Raw genomic sequence first — 17190 nt, forward strand, 5'->3', positions numbered from 1 at the left:
CCTTTCATGAGAGAACCAAGCACATAGTGGTTGACTGAGACTTCATTCGCCAGAGAATACATAGAGGCAAGATTCATGTTTCCTTCACTCGATCTCTGGACCAACTTCCAGATGTTTTCACTAAGCCCTTAAGTAATGCAAAATTGAATGACAATTGTAACAAGCTTGGAATGTATAATATATTCATTCCAGCTTGATGGGGAGTGTTAGAAGTTAGTGTATTAGCCTCAAGGGCTTAGTAGTCATTTTGTATGGTTTCTCCTTTATATATGAATACATTAGTGAGGGGGAGCACCCAACTCACATAACACTTTTCTCTCATCTTCTTGTTCTTCACTTCATCCTTCAACACCTTATATTAATTGTTTTCAAAATCTTTTTGTGCGCTCCTTTGATTTTTTTTGCTAGGGGGTTTATCTCACTTGATGTGAAATCTAACTCAGCTAAATATTATTAAAAAGGGGAAGATTTATAAGAAAGAGATAACACTTCTACAAAGATTAACTTCATGTTCTCCTTTCGGAGTTAAAACAACTAGGATGGAGAGAGAAGATAAGATTCAAGAAAAGAAAATTGTTCTCTTGATGCCAAACACACAAAGAATGAAGCCCAAGTTATTACACTAGTCAGAAGTTTTCAAATTTCACTAAAATGGCTACAAATGAAGAAGATACAAGTCCCAAGATATAGTCTACACTTGAAATCTGAGATTAATAATTCTTAACTATAATTAGCTTCCCTAAGCTACCACTAACACACTAACAAATGGAAAGTAAGTGACTTACACAATTCCAAAACAAGAAAACCAAGTCCCTAGAATATTAACTCCCACGAAGACTGATTTCCAACATACTCAAGTCAAGTTTGCAAACTCCCAGTGTAGTAGAGTTCGAATGTAGGAATATCAATGCTTGCATGGCAAGATCCATGCAAGTAATAAGTTTCAAGACAAAGGAAAATCCAAGAGTCAAGTGGCCAAGGGTCAAGTGCATAAGTGGTCAAGCTTATATTTGCATCACTCCTTTGCCATTCTGTTTTAGCATTTAGTTGTGTAAAATTTTCTTATATACAGATTAGACCCAAATAGAAAGGGGATAATAATTCTACAAAGATTACCTGTATATGTATGGTGAGAAACTTACTTTAAGGTACTTTTCCATTCTATTTCAACATTTAAGTATGTAAAGGTTTTCTTATATGCGCGCAGATGAGACCCAAGTCCTTTCGGAAAGAGATGATGAGAGATGGAGGCTCATCAGTACACAAATCGTTGCAAATTGGGCTCAAGGATGGGGGGTGCCCAACAGGAACAGTTCCCATCCGGAGAATTCAGAAGGAGGACCTCACTAGGACAAAATCTTCATCAAATACTAAGAACTATCCTTCTAATATCCATCCACTCGGATCATCTGACCCAGTTCAAGTAAGTCATGTTTCAGTAATCGATTCTTATCAAGCTTTGATTGATGCCATTACTTTGATTTGATCCTTAAATAATGAATGTTAGAAATTTATTGAGAATTATCCTGCTCTCACACACACTTCCTCTCCTCTTTTACCCTTTCGTCGTCTCTTAATTATCTTTGTACTCGAATGCCTTAAGCCATAAATTTGTACTTAGTAATGGAATCTATTTGTTTTCAAGAATTCGTTCTTAAAAGCATCCGGGGACACATATTATGGAACCACCTTATTGATCAATACGTGGAGTATAAACGTGTCAGCAGAGCAATCTAGCTTGGTTGGTACTTGGGTTGCGAACCAACAAGACAATATTCAAGCAGGATGGATAGTAAGTCGTCTCTCTCTTACCTCCAAATCTAACACTACTTAAACTTGGTGTATGATATACAAGTTAGAAAAGGTGTTTATGATGCAAGGCTATGCATTACCAAAAGAAGGGCTCAGTTGATTGTGTATTATTTGCCACCCAAAACACAACCATTAAGTCCAAATGAATATATTAGGGCCTCATTGGGTACCCATAAAAATTATTGGTACATAATCTTATTTGCATACAGTGTCATTTTCAAATGATCTTAATTGCAAACAATGGTTATAATTATTTTATATCTATCATATTTAATGGCTTCCAAGGTGGTATCCAAAGAGGCCTTAATTTGTAACACAGTACTAAATTTTAGAATTTTTATGTACTCATCGAATGCCTAGACTTACTTTTACAATTTAGAATTCTATATAATTGAGTTCTTCCTGGATCACTCAGGCACAACCAAAGCTATTCGGAGACAGCAAAACCCGATTATTTACATTATGGACGGTAAGCTTCAAAAGCTAGGCTCATCTCTTAACCTAGATAATCAAATAACTTAAATATTTTTTTGTTTTGTTCAACAGAATGATAATTACAAAACAACTTGCTACAACACTTTCTGCCCAGGTTTTGTACAAGTTAGCCGAAGGATACCTCTTGGCATGGTTCTGCCAATTTCTACCTACGGTGGAACACAGACCGAAATTGAAATAGACGTGGCCAAGGTAAAAAATTAAAATTCTTTTCTGATATATTTCATTTTTGGAAAAAAGTAGAGTACTAGTTAAAGTTCCATTCTATAGAAGTAAAGTTATATTCCAACTTGAGTAAATGGAAGGAATTATCTTTATCCCTTCTTAGTATTATTAAAAGGAAGTGTCTAAAATCAGATGCTAAGTGGGCAGTGTTCACATAAGCATTCTGATCTTGTATTCATATCGTAAATTCTATCTCATGTGTAATCATATCCCTTAGAATAATAAATTGAACGTGTACGTCTGGATTACCAGAATCAGGGATCCTTTTTCGATTCCGATTTTAATTCCCACAGAAACGGAATTGGAAAAGAATTGAATTAAAATTTTAATTGAAAAAATTTCAATAAAAATTTCATTCTGATTTGGGCAGAATCAGAATACGACCTCACAAGGAGGGAGATAGATTCTGGCATTTACCCCCTTTTAAGGCTACCCCATATCAATTCCACCCTCTTGCTTCCATTTAGTTTTTAGCTTTTTATTTTTATGAACCAAATGCTGGAATTGGGCAGAATAAGAATTATATGTGAACTCCAGCTCCTAATTCCAACAATCTGCAGGTACCCACGTTGGAAGATATGGTGAGATAATTAGAAATTTTTATGTCAATATAAAAAAAATAGCAAAGGGAAACTAGAAATCTAAAGAAACTCATACAAGGTATGAGAAAGTCAATTGTCTTTTGTAGAAGTTCCTAAAACTCGGAGAATAGAGATAGAATATCAAACATCACTGAGTTAGTTTGGAGTTTAGAGTTCCCTAAGTGGTTAGAAACTCATATAATTTAGAGAGTTGTGATGTGTTTTGAAAAAGTAAGAAAGATATCAAGCGATAGCATAATAGGGTGCTTTTATGTCTGTAATATAGCTTAGTTTGTAATCTACTCTCTCACTCAACTCATCTAAGCCTTTGTCCCAAACTAGTTGGGGTCGGCTAATGAATCCTTAAGAAAATTTTGTAATCAACCAAAATAATTTATTTTATAAATTATCTTTATTCAATACTAGATTTTGCTGTCATAGGGCCGCCATCAAGCTTCTAGAGAGTAGCATCAAGTTTTATGAGCACTCATAGGGATTCTCATGGTTTTACTACTTTCCAGTCCAAACTTCTTAATCTCTATTGTGAAATTTTTCTGACTTATAACTATACCTTTCTTGTATTGTTTTATTTGAAGCCCTAAGAAGTAATTGAGTTCTCCCATCATATTCATTTCAAATTCATTTTGCATTAATTGAGAAAATTCATTACATAGGTTTTCATCAGTGGATCTAAAAACAGTGTCATCTACATAGACTTGTGCAATCAAGATGTCTTCACTTTTCCTCTCAATGAACAATGTTTTATCTACTTTTTCCATATCAAAACCTTTCTTAGTTAGAAATGTATTGAGCCTTCTGTACCAAGCTCAAGGAGCTTGCTTTAAACCATACAGTGCCTTGTCCCACTTGAAAAAATGATTTAGAAATTTGTAGTCTTCAATGCTAGGAGGCTACTCAACATACACTTCATTATATAACCTTTCAAGAATGCACTTTTGACATCCATTTGATATAAATTGAATCATTTATGACAAGCATATGCCAAAAGCATTATGATGGCTTCCAATCAAGCTACGGGAGCAAAGATCTCATCATAGTCAATCCCTTCTTCCTGATTGAACCCTTAGGCAACTAACGTAGCTTTATTCATCTTAATTATGTAACTTTTATTTAGTTTATTTATATAGACCCATTTTTTCCTATAACTGGATGATCACTAGTTTTAGGAACTAGCTCTGAGACTTTGTTTCTTTCAAACGGATTTAACTCTTCTTGCATATCCGTCATCGAAAATTCATTTTTTTTAGCGTTAAGGGTGGTTTTTTTCTCCAATTCAGACAAAAAGGCCAGGTTTGCACTAATGTTCCTAAAATATGACCTGATCTTTACCCCTTGTGAGGATTCACTTAAGATGATGGTTTAAGGATGATCATGTAACAACCTCTTTTTCTTACTTGGGTCCTCTTTCTCTACAACTTCTTCAAGTTCAATATCTTCCATTTGATCTTTAGTAGGTTCTTTTGAAATTTCTTCATATTCTCTTCATTTTCATCTTCATGTAACTCTTTTTTACTTAATTTATTAGACTCACCAAAGGTTACATGCAGTGACTCTTCTACAACCAAAGTCTTTTTGTTAAAGACTCCATACACTTTATTATGAGCTAAGTACCATAGGAAAATTCCTAAATTGGACTTAAGATTGAATTTGTGTAAGTTGTCTTTGGTGTCTAAGATGCAGCATTTACACCCAAAAGCTCTAAAGTAGTTAATGTTAGGTTTTCTATTATTCAACAACTCATAGGGGTTTTCTCAGTAATGGGACTCATAAAAACTATGTTTATGATAGAACAAGCAGTATTGACAGCTTCGGCCCAAAAGTATCTAGGTAGTTCATTTTCATTCAACATAGTCCTAGCCATTTCGTGGGTAGTTCTGTTCTTTCTTTCTAGTATATTTTGTTGTGGTGTCCTTGGTGCTAAAAAAATGTGCTCAATTCTATTTTTAGTATAGAAGTTTTCAAAGTCTACATTTTCAAATTCCTTACCATGGTCACTTAAGATTTTGGAAATGGTCATTCCTTGTCATTTTAAATTCTGTTACTTAACTTAAAGAACATTTTCAATGATTTATCTTTGCTTGCTAAAAGCATGACCCATATGTATCTAGTATAGTTATCAACAACAACGTACACCTACCACTTTCCTCCTAAATTGTCTGTCTTGATTGGCCCAAAGTGGTCCATGTGAAGCAACTACAAAGGTTGAGAGGTTGAGACCACGTTTTTAGGCTTAAATGATTGTTTTGTCTGTTTACCCAATTGACAAGCTTTAACACTTGGTCTTTGGTATATCATATCTTTGGTAGACCATTCAATATATCTTTTGAGGTCAAGTTAGATAGGAGATCCATGCTTGCATTACCTAGCCTCATAAGCCATAACCATGAGTCGTCTTCTTCAGCAGATAGGCATTTAACATTTTGAATTTTACATTTCTCAAAGCCAAATGTGTATGCATTACCGTTTCTTTTGGAAACAAATTGTACCTTACCATCTATAGAATTTTTACAATCCTTTATCACACAATTGACTAATTCTAACAAGTTATGTGTAAAACCATCTACAAGTAAGACATCATGTTGTTACCTATGGTGCCTTCAAAAATGGTGTTTTTTGGTATTGTATCCAAAGGTCACTCTTCCACTATCCTGTTAGAGAATACACCCTAAATAGCAAGTAGAATGACATTTTCTATTTAATAAATATTTATATCATGACATGAATGGGTATTTACATTTATGAATGTATGTGATGAGCTTATTTTATTAACACATGTTCGTCGTTAGGTAGCATTGTAGAAATGCCATGCTCAAAGGATTCACAGATCCAAGGGAGCAAGGAGATATGGCATCTCGGTTCTATGCAAGCCTTAATAGTATCTAGATAGAAAAAAGACTGGACATCTCTTTCTGTATACAAGTACCACCAATCTTGCCTACATGCACGTGTCGTGAGGTCATTTATCTTGGTCATCTGGGGAGTGGAACCTAAGCAAGAAGAGTAGGTGGGATTATTAGATCGCGCAACCGAACCAGATAAAATAAAGAACAACTTGTGGACAAGAAAGTATAAAGTTGTTCTTCCAGATAGGACCTTCACAAGTCCTTAGACATGAGGGATCTTATTGGTTTGTCGGCCCATTCTAGGGTCTTAGTCTATCTTATAGTGATTCTATTTTAGAATCACATTCGGATAGAGCTATATCCTAGAGCAAACACTCGAGAACAATAGTGATACTCAACAAGGGATTCTTCGCCCTAAAATTTAGGGATTGACATCTACAATTTTGTCAGGGCAGTAGGCCTGTTAAATAGCCTAGCCAGGCGGATTTGATAAAATATTTATCAGAAAGTTTTATGAAACATTGAATTATTTTCAAAGGATTTTAGAAATGCATTTGGAGGTTGAACACCGCTTGATCAAAATGGTATAACAACAGTGGGCCAAGGGGGTAAATGGTGTTCACCTCCCGTATGACTCAAGTCAGTAGATGTAGTTAAGAAGAAAAGACTTGCATAAACATGATGTGATTAGGGGTAAGATGATATGACGGTCATCTTCAGGGTTACGTCTCGTTGGATCCCACTGACCTAATGCGAGTGTAATTTAACTATAGAGCGAGATCGTAGTGGGACCGACCATAGGGTTCTATAGGATCGACCGTCGGATCCCTGGGACGATCCCACTCATAACTCGAATGACCCGGTAACATCCAAACGCATCAGGGTTCCGCATTTTATGTAATTGCACGGACGGATATGACCCTTTAGATTAATGTGGATATTAATTAAGTATATATATATATATTGATATATGTATATATACATGTCTTTGTTAAGTAAGTAACAAGAGACAGTAAGAGAATTTTTCGAAGACAAATCCGAGCCGAAATAACTCCCATTGGATGTCAATTACTAATTAATTAATTTGTTAATTAATTATTTAATTATTATACATTATTATATATTATTAATTTGATTAATAATAAGCATAACAATGTGTAATCCAAATGATGATAGTTATTCCCAAACTGATTTTGCAAAAGTTGCAGAATTAGAACGAAATTGGGAATTGGGATTGGACTACACATTTGGATAAGGTTTGTGGGGCCCACAATACTCCTAAATTAGTTGGAGAGCTGGAGAAAAGAGTCCCAATTGCTCAAGGACTTTGAGTTTCACTCAAACTCCTTGTTGGATAAGAATTGCTAAATTGTAGGATCTACAAAACAAGCAATTTGTTTCCAACACCAACTCTTATGAGATAAGGCCACAATGGCTGGAAAGAGGCATCCATACACGTTCTCCCATGTATCTTGAGTGTCCCCGCACATCCTTGGAGGTTAGGGAGAGTCTCATTCACTTGAGGAATCTCAATTCAAGTTGGTTTCTCAATTGAATTGGAATTGGGAGAGAGAAACAATGATTTATAAAACCAAACCTCTATTTTCTATATATGAGAGAGGGTTGAACAAAATTTGAAGTGAGGAATACTAAAAAATTCGTTCTCCCTTGCTTCTCCCTTTGGAAAAATCATTTTTCATCTCTCTCTCTATCTCTCTTCCAATTGAAATAGTTTCAAAGAGAAAGGCTTCTAATCAATTTCTCTATTTTCTACAACAAAGGTACAGATTAGATCAGACCTTAAAGAGGTGAATAAGAGTTATTCACATCCATAATAGTCCGAGCAAAGAAAAGGAATCCATCGGTTCAACTTGCGGGGTTCACGGCGTTTAGAACCATCACAACCGTTCGAGGAGAAGATCAAGCAACGTGATTCCTTGATTTCTTCTTCAAAGAGGTATTTCTTTATATTTGATTAAGATAACTGAAATCCTACTAAGCAACCCTACAAGGGGTGAATTGGGTGTCTTTATAAAACATTGCCTTTTAAATTTTTTACCAAAATCATCCAAGTTTTTGTAAGCCCAAGGGATTCCATGGGTTAATCATTCAGCTTACCTTCTTGTTTTGATGCTAGCAAACCAAATTGATTAGCATTTATGGACTAATGTGTTGCTTTGAGATGTTGTGTTGCATATAGGATTTTCATGTCATAATCGCCATTACACAACTGTTCTCAACACATGGCTTGTGGATCAAGGATCAAAGGAACCAAGAGCTTGCACCTACATTGGAGTCATCCTCATTTGAAGATGCTCAAGTAAAGTAGCTCAACATGAAGATCCTACAAGTTCCTAAGAAAGTGTCAAGAAGGAGCTTGGAGTTGAACATGCTATGGTGACACCTCATGTACCTCAACATGCATTGAAGATTGGAGGACAAGTTAAAAGAGCCAAACAAGTTCAAGAAGTTCACTCTCAAGCTGAAGAAGTCCAAGAAAGTGCGAAGGAGCGAAGACATTCCAAGAAGACTCAAGGTTTTTATTTTTAGAATGTATTTGGAGTCCTCTTGATTTTATATTTAAATGCACTTTCAAAAGGTTTTCAAAATGGTTTTCATACTTAACTTTCTACATCTTTGAAAACCATACACACACCCAAAAATGTGTTTGAAAACCTTGTACTTAAACCCAAAACCATAGCCCGAAAGCCCCTAGATTTAAAGTTAAAATAGAATCACTCAGGGCCGGTCGACCAAGCTAGGCTGGGCGACCACGGGATGGAACCTGGAAACCCAGGCCATCTCGAATTTTATCGGGCCAGTTGACCGGGTCAAGCCAGGCGACCATGGATATGTGTCTGTTTCAAAACAGAACAATCCTACATGGTTTGGGCGGGCGACCACCGTGGGTCGGTCGACCGGGATAGGTTTTACGAGCCAATTTTTTGAGCAAACAGTTAGCCCTCGTCGGGCGACCGCTATGTGGCCGGTCGACAGCGACGGTAAGAAATTTCAAAATAGAATAGGGCGCCCGATAGGGGCGGGCGACCGCCGTAGCCTGGTCGACTGCCGCGGTCGAGCAAACTAGCCGTTGGGGCATTTTCTGCTTGACATTTTCAAGCCGTTTATTTACAGTTTTACCCGAAACGGTCATATTTTCAAATACTCTATATATACATGATTAAAACCTATCTCTACACCCTTTTGAACATTTGAGAAAGATCAAATCTCATTTCTCTTTGAGCTTCATCATTTTATTTCAAAAGCTAAAACCCTCTTTGATCTTCCATTTCTACATGCTATCAATAGGCACTCCATATGGCTTTTCTTTTGCTATTTATTGGGAGTGATTGTGAGCTTAAATCTTTGTAATCAGCCCATTAAGAGGCATTGAGAGTTTTTATTTTATTTTGTTCTTCATGTGAGGGTCTCTTCTTCGGTCCGTAAAGAAAGGTAAAGACAAGGGTCTCCGATTCGGCCCGTGAAGAAAGTGAATCATGTGCAAGGGTGTGATTCCCTTGTCAAGGCTTCGTGCGAGGGGCTTCGCTTTGGCCCTTGAGAATAGAAAAGCAAGGGTTTGTTCCCTTTGGAGATGAAGGAGTCGGGTCTACGGCTTCATCATTTTAGTGGAGATACCAAGGAGGTAAACTTGGAAGAGTGGAGTAGGTCAAGTTGTGACCGAACCACTATAAGTCTTGTGCCTTGTGAATTTTTGCTCTTTTCTCTCTCTCTCTCTCTCTCTCTCTCGCACGTGTGGTGATTGGTAATCTCTAACCTTGTGTTTATGCTTTAATTGAATAAGGGTTAGTAAATGCACTTGTGTTAAATGTTATAAACCCTAATTTTATTATGATATCCATTTAAACAAGGGTTAGTAAATGTGCATGATTAGAAAGTCAAAATCCTAGCTTCTATTGATATACATATTTTAACAAGGGTTAGACTAATTAGTGCTTAATTAGAAGATTAATTTTTAACCTCCCTTAATTAACCCTAAAATTTCTAATTGACCAATTCACCCCCCCTCTTGGATTGTCACATCTGTATTTTTAGTTTTATCTTTTCTTAATTAAGTTCAAATAGTTGAGTTTAAAACAATTATTGCCAATTAATACAAACTCAAAAGCCTTGTTGATTATTGACTTAATTAAGCGGATTGCTAGCCAAATTAGCAAGGTAAAGATGTTTAGGTTTAATGGCTATGCTAATTACTCTCACAACACAAATATGAAAATGCAAGAGCAACTATAAATGAGAGAGTGAGAGAGAGAGATAAGTACCACACAAGAGAGACAAAGATTTATAGTGGTTCGGTCTTAAACCCAAGACCTACTCCACTCTTCTCAAGTTTGGTCTCCTTGAGGAATCTACTAAATATCCAATTTAGTACATACAAGGATGGCTCTGCGTCCTTCTAACTCGCCACAGAATCCGAGCTCCACGGTTTACTCCGAGTCCAAGCTCTTCCAAGGAACTTACACGGCGTTCCTTCCGCCAAGATATCCGAGCTCCACGGCTTACTTCGAGTCTAAGCTCTCCAAGGAACTTACACGCCGATCCTTCCGCCAAGTTTGCAACGAAGAAGAAGTAACAAGCTCTCTTGCCTCTTTGTAGGCTAATACAATGTAAAGCTCACAATACACTCTCAAAGATGATTACAAGTAATGCCTAATCCAATCTCAAAAGAATTCCGAAGATCAAACCACAACTGAGATGGAGAGAGATTTTTACCCAAAAATAACGGCCAAATGATTTTCAAGGATTTCTTAGAGTTGGAACATATTCATCATCATTGTTTTGACCCATTAGATGGGTATATATTGGCTCCCAACTCAATATGACCGTTTCACGGGCAAACTGGTCATTTTCGGGTCAAATAGTTAACTAGCCGTTCTAGCCACAACGGCTATATTTTTTTGTTCCAGATTATTTTGTCGGAGCTCCGAGAAATTGTCTCAGAGTTCCGAGAATAATTCTCAGAATTCCGAGACTGGTTTTCCAACAATCTGTTTCCAACTTGAAAATTCATATATCCTTCATTTCTTATCGGATTTCGACGTTCTTATACTCTATGGATATGAGAAAAATGAGAGCTATCTGTTAAAAATATTTTCAAAAATATCTAAAAATATGTTAAACAAGTTTTGATAGGATTTAGTTGCTGGTCCAAGTTGGCCTTCAAACTCGGTTTTTGGTCAAATGTAATGGAAAGCCATATGGGTCCCAACATGTTGGTACACCACCATGGCCATTCACTTATCCATTTAAGTCCTTCTTTAAGCTTATTGGTCTCTTTGAAAAATATATTTTTAGGAGTTTTAAGATGTGCCTTGATCAAGAGAAAACACAAGAGAGAGAGGAGTACATTCTACCATTTTGACCACTCTCTTGAATGAACTCTTGAGGTAGCCATTGCCTTATCTTCTCTTTGACTGCATGGCTTGCTTTGGGATCTTCAAGGTTGATCTTCTTTGCTTGACACCTTCCAAGGATGATGCCACCATTTGGTTCAAGCTCCTTTGCAAGTTGTTGATCCACAAGCTTTGGCCTTCATTGATCTTCCTTTATTTGTTCTATGCTTTGAGATGGTTGATGTTGAGCTTCTCCTTAGTTGACCCTCCAAGGCATGATTGATCCAAGTATCCTCCAGCTCCTTTGACATGTGTTTGGTTCATCTTCAAGCATAGGCCATCAATGGTGTGTGCTAGCATGGATTGACCTGTGAATTACCTGTCTATAGCACAACACTCAAGGCAACATACCAGTCCACAAAAGACTAATCAATTTGGGTTTGTTGATCATCAAAACAAGGTAAGAGGATGAGCCATTGGGCTTACAATAATTAACTAATCTAGACTCTAGGATCTTCGGCGATTTCATGATAGAAAAGAAATTTTTTAAGTTCTATGCGATTTTTATTCCGCTGCGCATAACGATCTTGCCGGAAGGGGATAACCTTCATTCAAGTGATATCAGATTAATTGGGGCTCAATTTAGGAGAATAAATTAACCAAAGATATATCATGCGGTATATCCTCTGTGAGTCCTGACGTTTTATCCTGGCTATCCGAGGTCGTTAGTCTGTAGTGTAAATTAATCAACATATGGACTGTTGTGTAAAGATCAGTAATTTCGATCTATTCAATGCGATTTTTTATCTGATCAACCTTGATGGTTAAAAAGTCGACTCGAATACGAGTCCAACGCATCAATAATCATCAAAATCCTATGAGCAGATTGGTAGATATGATTTTTACAAGTTAGGCCAAAAGTGCAGTCTTTTGCTGATTTTTATTTCGGGAATTACTTGTTTTGTTTCAGAATAGCCCCAAAGTTGTGAGAAAAATTTATAGCCGATGATGAAAAAATTTAAACATTATTTGGGTGTATTCTAAGCATAATCAGTAACTAATATTATTGTCTGAATAATATTTCTCTCACTTAAAATATTCGAAAATTATGCTATTCTCAAAGGGTTCCCGAAAACCACTATTTTGAACTTTTCTCGCTCAAACGATTTCGTTTTTATGCGAAATATTTTGTGGTGAGTTCTGATATCATAAGGATCAAGTTTCTTTATATGTCAGTAGTTTTTATGGTTGAATTAAAAATTATTTAATTTAATTTCAACGTGATTTGATCTCTATTGGTGAAAATTGAACAAAAAAGATTATTCGTCATCTATCCATGCATGAGATGCATATGGATAATAATTTTGGATGTTTTTCATTTATAGTTATGGTTTGATATTGCTGGAATGTAGCAATTAAAAGTATGCAATGGATTAATTAAAAGTTTTATTGGTTTATGTACTCCCTTTGGGCTGTTGTGCGGACAACTGGTTTCCCATGGAGAATTTCTTTTGATGTACATATTATTTAGGCTAGTGTTGGACACTAGGGTAGTTTATTTTCATATTACATCAGAAGCAATGAAGAAAGAAAATCGCTCTTGAGGTGGTCAATCGAAGAATCATAGAAGAAATTGGACATGGCGATGATTCAAGAAGGCTATAGATGATGGTGAAACTCGATTCTATCGATTCAATGGAGGGCAGACACATTCTTTATGATTTTTACTTATCTAAAATACTTAATATGATGAATTATATCAGTACCAATACCGTTGAAAATCGCCTTGAGGTCAGCGGATTTTTGCTATCGCGAATAGCGAATAGTTGCCCAAATTTCACTCTTAATTTTGGTAATATGGAATTATGGGGATCAACTAACTCTAAAATAGTTAGATAATTCTAAAATAGTTAGTGGGAGAATCCCTATAAATCCAAGATGCCAAAATTAAGTTTATAGATGTGGTTGTTTTACTTTTCCGTGGTTTGGATGTGTGATGGATGATGGCATTTTCCTTTCCTTATGTATGTATTTTCATTGGATGGTTTGTTTTAGATACATGTATAGGAATAAGTTTTTTCCACTTAAAAGAAACCCTCTTTATAAAATATTAAGTTGCAAATGGAGATTTAAATCGAAATGATTAATTCTCATGGCCTTCTATAGCCATCTATCGGTTAGCTAGTTTAGAGAACAAGATGGTCATATGCCAAAGCAGAAGCCGATCTTAATTTTCTATTTAGAGTAACTAATAGATTCCTATAAGGATAAGATATATTTGCAAAATACATTAGTCATATGCCAAAGTAGAAGCTAGTATGTTTTATAAAATGATTCTGAGGCAGTGAGTATTAGCTTAACAAAGCAAAGACTGTTGATGCCCAAAGGATAGATACACTGCGATTCTTGGAGGCCAAAATCAAATAAAAAATTATATTTATAATATGATGGATTAGATGAATCTACTCATACTCAACAAAAGTTGTTGTTGATGAGCATCCAATGCCCATTGGAAAAATCATATTATTTCTCTCCGTTTATGTGTTTGAGGGGCACATAAGTGAGACAAACAATGGGCTATACCATTACAGATCAAAAACCCAGATCTAATGGTTATATGTCATGATAAAATCTAAAATGGTTAGTCTTGCTTATTTTATGGCTCCTTTCATTTGCAATAGATATAGCATCCTTCAATCCATTAGCTAGGATTCTTGAGGACAACAAACTTACTGGTCCAAATTACATGGACTGGAAGAGGAACTTAACCCTAGTGCTCATAGCAGCGAAAGTTCATTCGGTCTTGACTACTGAGGCACCTGAGTTGCCTGGTCCCGATGCTCCCCAGGATGTCAGGGACAGAGCCACAAAATGGCATGAAGATGACCAAATAGCTAAGTGCTATATCCTTGGGTCGATGTCGAATGTATTGCAACAACATCATATGGGAATGGCTTCTTCCATGGATATTATGCACAATCTTAAGGAGATGTTTGGAGAACAAAATCACAGTGCTAGATAAATAGCGATTATGGGCCTGGTTTCCACTAAAATGGTGGAAGAAACCATAGTTAAAGATCACATGTTGAAGATGATGGGCTATCTAAATGAGCTCGAAGTTTTAAGAGCCATGTTAGATGGAGAGTCGCAAGTCGACATGGTGTTAGCATCCCTACCACCATCATTCAATGACTTCGTTATGAATTACAACATGAACAAATTGTCAATGACGTTGACAGAGTGTTGTTGAATCATCTTCAATCTATGGAGGATCTTCAGAAAAATAATAAGAAATCCTCTTTCTTAGTTGAAACTAATGTAGTCTCAACTCCCAAAACGAAAGGCAAGGGAAAAAGAAAGGGTAAAGGCCGGGGTTTTAAGAAAAACATTTTCATGGTCAAGAAAAAGAAAGCTTTCAAGAAGAAGCCAACCAAGACCAATGATGCTTTCTTTCATTGTGGAAAGGTCGAGTAAGGGCGAACTCTACCTACAAGTTGGAACGGATGCAACGGTTGCAGTACATGCTGTGGGTGATCTACTACTAGCATTTTCAGGAGGATATTTACGTTTAAATAATTGTCTTTATGTACCTTCCATTAGAAGGAATTTGATTTCAGTTTATAAACTATTGATTAATGGCTATTCAACAACTTTTAATAAAACTAGTGTTTTTATCAAACACAGAAATTCCTTAATTATAGAAGGTACATTAGTTGAAGGATTGTTTACAGTAAATGCCTTAGAAAATGTAAGTAACATTGAGGATATTCCAATTCAAAATATTCCACACCTCAAAAGCGCAAGGAATACGACCAATCCGACACATCGATGGCATCTTCGATTAGGCCATATTAACCTAGATAAGATTACAAGGTTGGTAAAAGACGGTCCATTGGATTCTATCCAAGTGGAACCTTTTTCAACTTGTGAACCATATCTTCAAGGTAAAATGACCAAAATTCCCTTCAAGGGCAAGAGTGGAAGATCCCAAGATTTGTTGGAGATTATACATAGTGATGTATGTCGTCCCATTTCTCATCCGGCAAGAGGAGGGCTGATATAGTTCGTGACTTTTATTGATGACCATTCAAGGTACGGATATTTGTACCTTATGCGAACGTAAGTCTGAGACCTTTGAAAAGTTCAAAGAGTTCAAGAATGAAGTAGACAATCAGTTAAATAAAAGAATAAAGACTCTTCGCTCTGACAGAGGTGGAGAGTATCTCTTGGATGAGTTTAGGGATTACTTAAAGGAAAATGGAATCATCTCTCAATAGACCCCACCTGCAACACTAGAATTGAATGGTATTTCAGAACATATAAATAGGACTTTGCTGGACACGGTCCGGTCTATGATGAGTTTCGCAGAAGCACCTCTATTTTTATGGGGATATGCCCTAGAAACTGCGCTCTATGTCTTAAATCGTGTTTCAACTAAATCAGTACCATCTACTCCATATGAAATATGGACAAGCAGAAAACCCTCATTGAATCATATGAGGCTATTGGGGTGTTTCGCATATGTTAAAAAGATAACTGCTGATAAGTTAGAGACAAGAACCGAAAGGTGTATTTTCATTGGATATCCTAAGGAAACAAATGGTTATATATTCTATAACCCAAGCAAGCAAAACTGTTTTGTAAGTAGGAAAGCGGTATTTTTGGAAGAAGAGTTCATCCAAGATACTATCAAGTGAGACAGGACTGCCTTGGAAGAGCAACCTGAAACTCTAATGGAAAGAGAAGACACTGAGCAAGAGCCCACTATACCTATAAAAACACTCCGACATAGTAGAAGGGTGATCACACAACCTGATAGATTAGTCTACTTGGGTGAAAAAATATGATATGATTTAGATAAAAATGATTATGATCTCCCTAACTACAAAGAAGCGATGTTAGACATCGATGCGAAAAAATGGATAGAAGCTACGAAATCCGAAGTGGACTCTATGTACACTAACGGGGTTTGAACTTTAGTTGATCCACCAGAGGGCATTAAGCTCATTGAATGCAAATGGATCTTCAAGAGGAGGAAAGGCCCTGACGGAAAGGTAAATAACTACAAAGCACGGTTAGTGGCGAAGGGATATAGTCAAAAGGCCGGAATTGTCTATGAGGAAACCTTCTCACCGATAGGCATGCTAAAGTCTATTAAGATTCTATTAGCTATCTCAGCACACTATGACTACGAGATATGACAGATGAATGTCAAAACCGCTTTCTTGAATGGAAAAATTCAAGAGAATATCCATATGATCCAGCCAGAAGCTGTTTAAGCTGCCGAAGAAGGAAGTCAAAAAGTGTGCAAGTTACAAAGATCCATTTATGGATTAAAGCACGCATCCCGCAGTTGGAATCTTCGTTTTGATCAAGTACTCAAAGAGTTTGACTATATTCAAAATGTAGATGAGGCTTGTGTTTACAAAATGGTCAATGGGAGTGCTGTGACATTTCTTGTTTTATATGGAGATGACATTCTACTCATTGGGAATGATGCTAGAATGTTGTCTAATACAAAAGTATGGCTATCTAGTACCTTTGCTATGAAGGATTTGGGTGAAGGATCTTATATCCTTGGCCTTAAATTTTTTAGAGACCGTAGGAATAGGATGTTTGGACTATCACAGGAAGCTTACATAGATAAGATATTGGCCAAGTATCATATGACATATTCTAAGAAAAGGGTTATTACCCTTTGGGCATGGAATCAAGCTCTCTAAGAAGATGTCTCCCAAGACATCTGAAGAGAAGGAAGAAATGAACTGGATTCCCTACGCTTCGGGAGTGGGAAGCTTAATGTATGCCATGTTGTGTACAAGGCCACATATTTTTCCTCTGTAAGTGTGGTTAGTAGATATC

The 17190-nt window shown here is 36.5% G+C and overlaps 1 protein-coding gene across 4 annotated transcripts in view; it reads left to right on the top strand.

Annotated features, from left to right (window-relative positions):
* The window catches only part of LOC143857266 (protein neprosin-like), a 50109-nt gene that overhangs the window by 19131 nt on the left and 13788 nt on the right, over window positions 1–17190 (top strand). For all 4 annotated transcript variants that reach the window (XM_077367683.1, XM_077367685.1, XM_077367682.1 and 1 more), the window contains exons 5-8: window positions 1208–1423; window positions 1646–1792; window positions 2228–2281; window positions 2359–2499. In XM_077367683.1, coding sequence (XP_077223798.1) covers window positions 1208–1423; window positions 1646–1792; window positions 2228–2281; window positions 2359–2499 — 558 coding nt within the window. The remainder of the gene's footprint in view (window positions 1–1207; window positions 1424–1645; window positions 1793–2227; window positions 2282–2358; window positions 2500–17190) is intronic.

This window comes from Tasmannia lanceolata, unplaced genomic scaffold, assembly GCF_043159265.1.
Source record: "Tasmannia lanceolata isolate RefF3 unplaced genomic scaffold, GAP_Taslan_0.1 ptg000024l, whole genome shotgun sequence".
NCBI classification, from domain to species: Eukaryota; Viridiplantae; Streptophyta; class Magnoliopsida; order Canellales; family Winteraceae; genus Tasmannia; species Tasmannia lanceolata.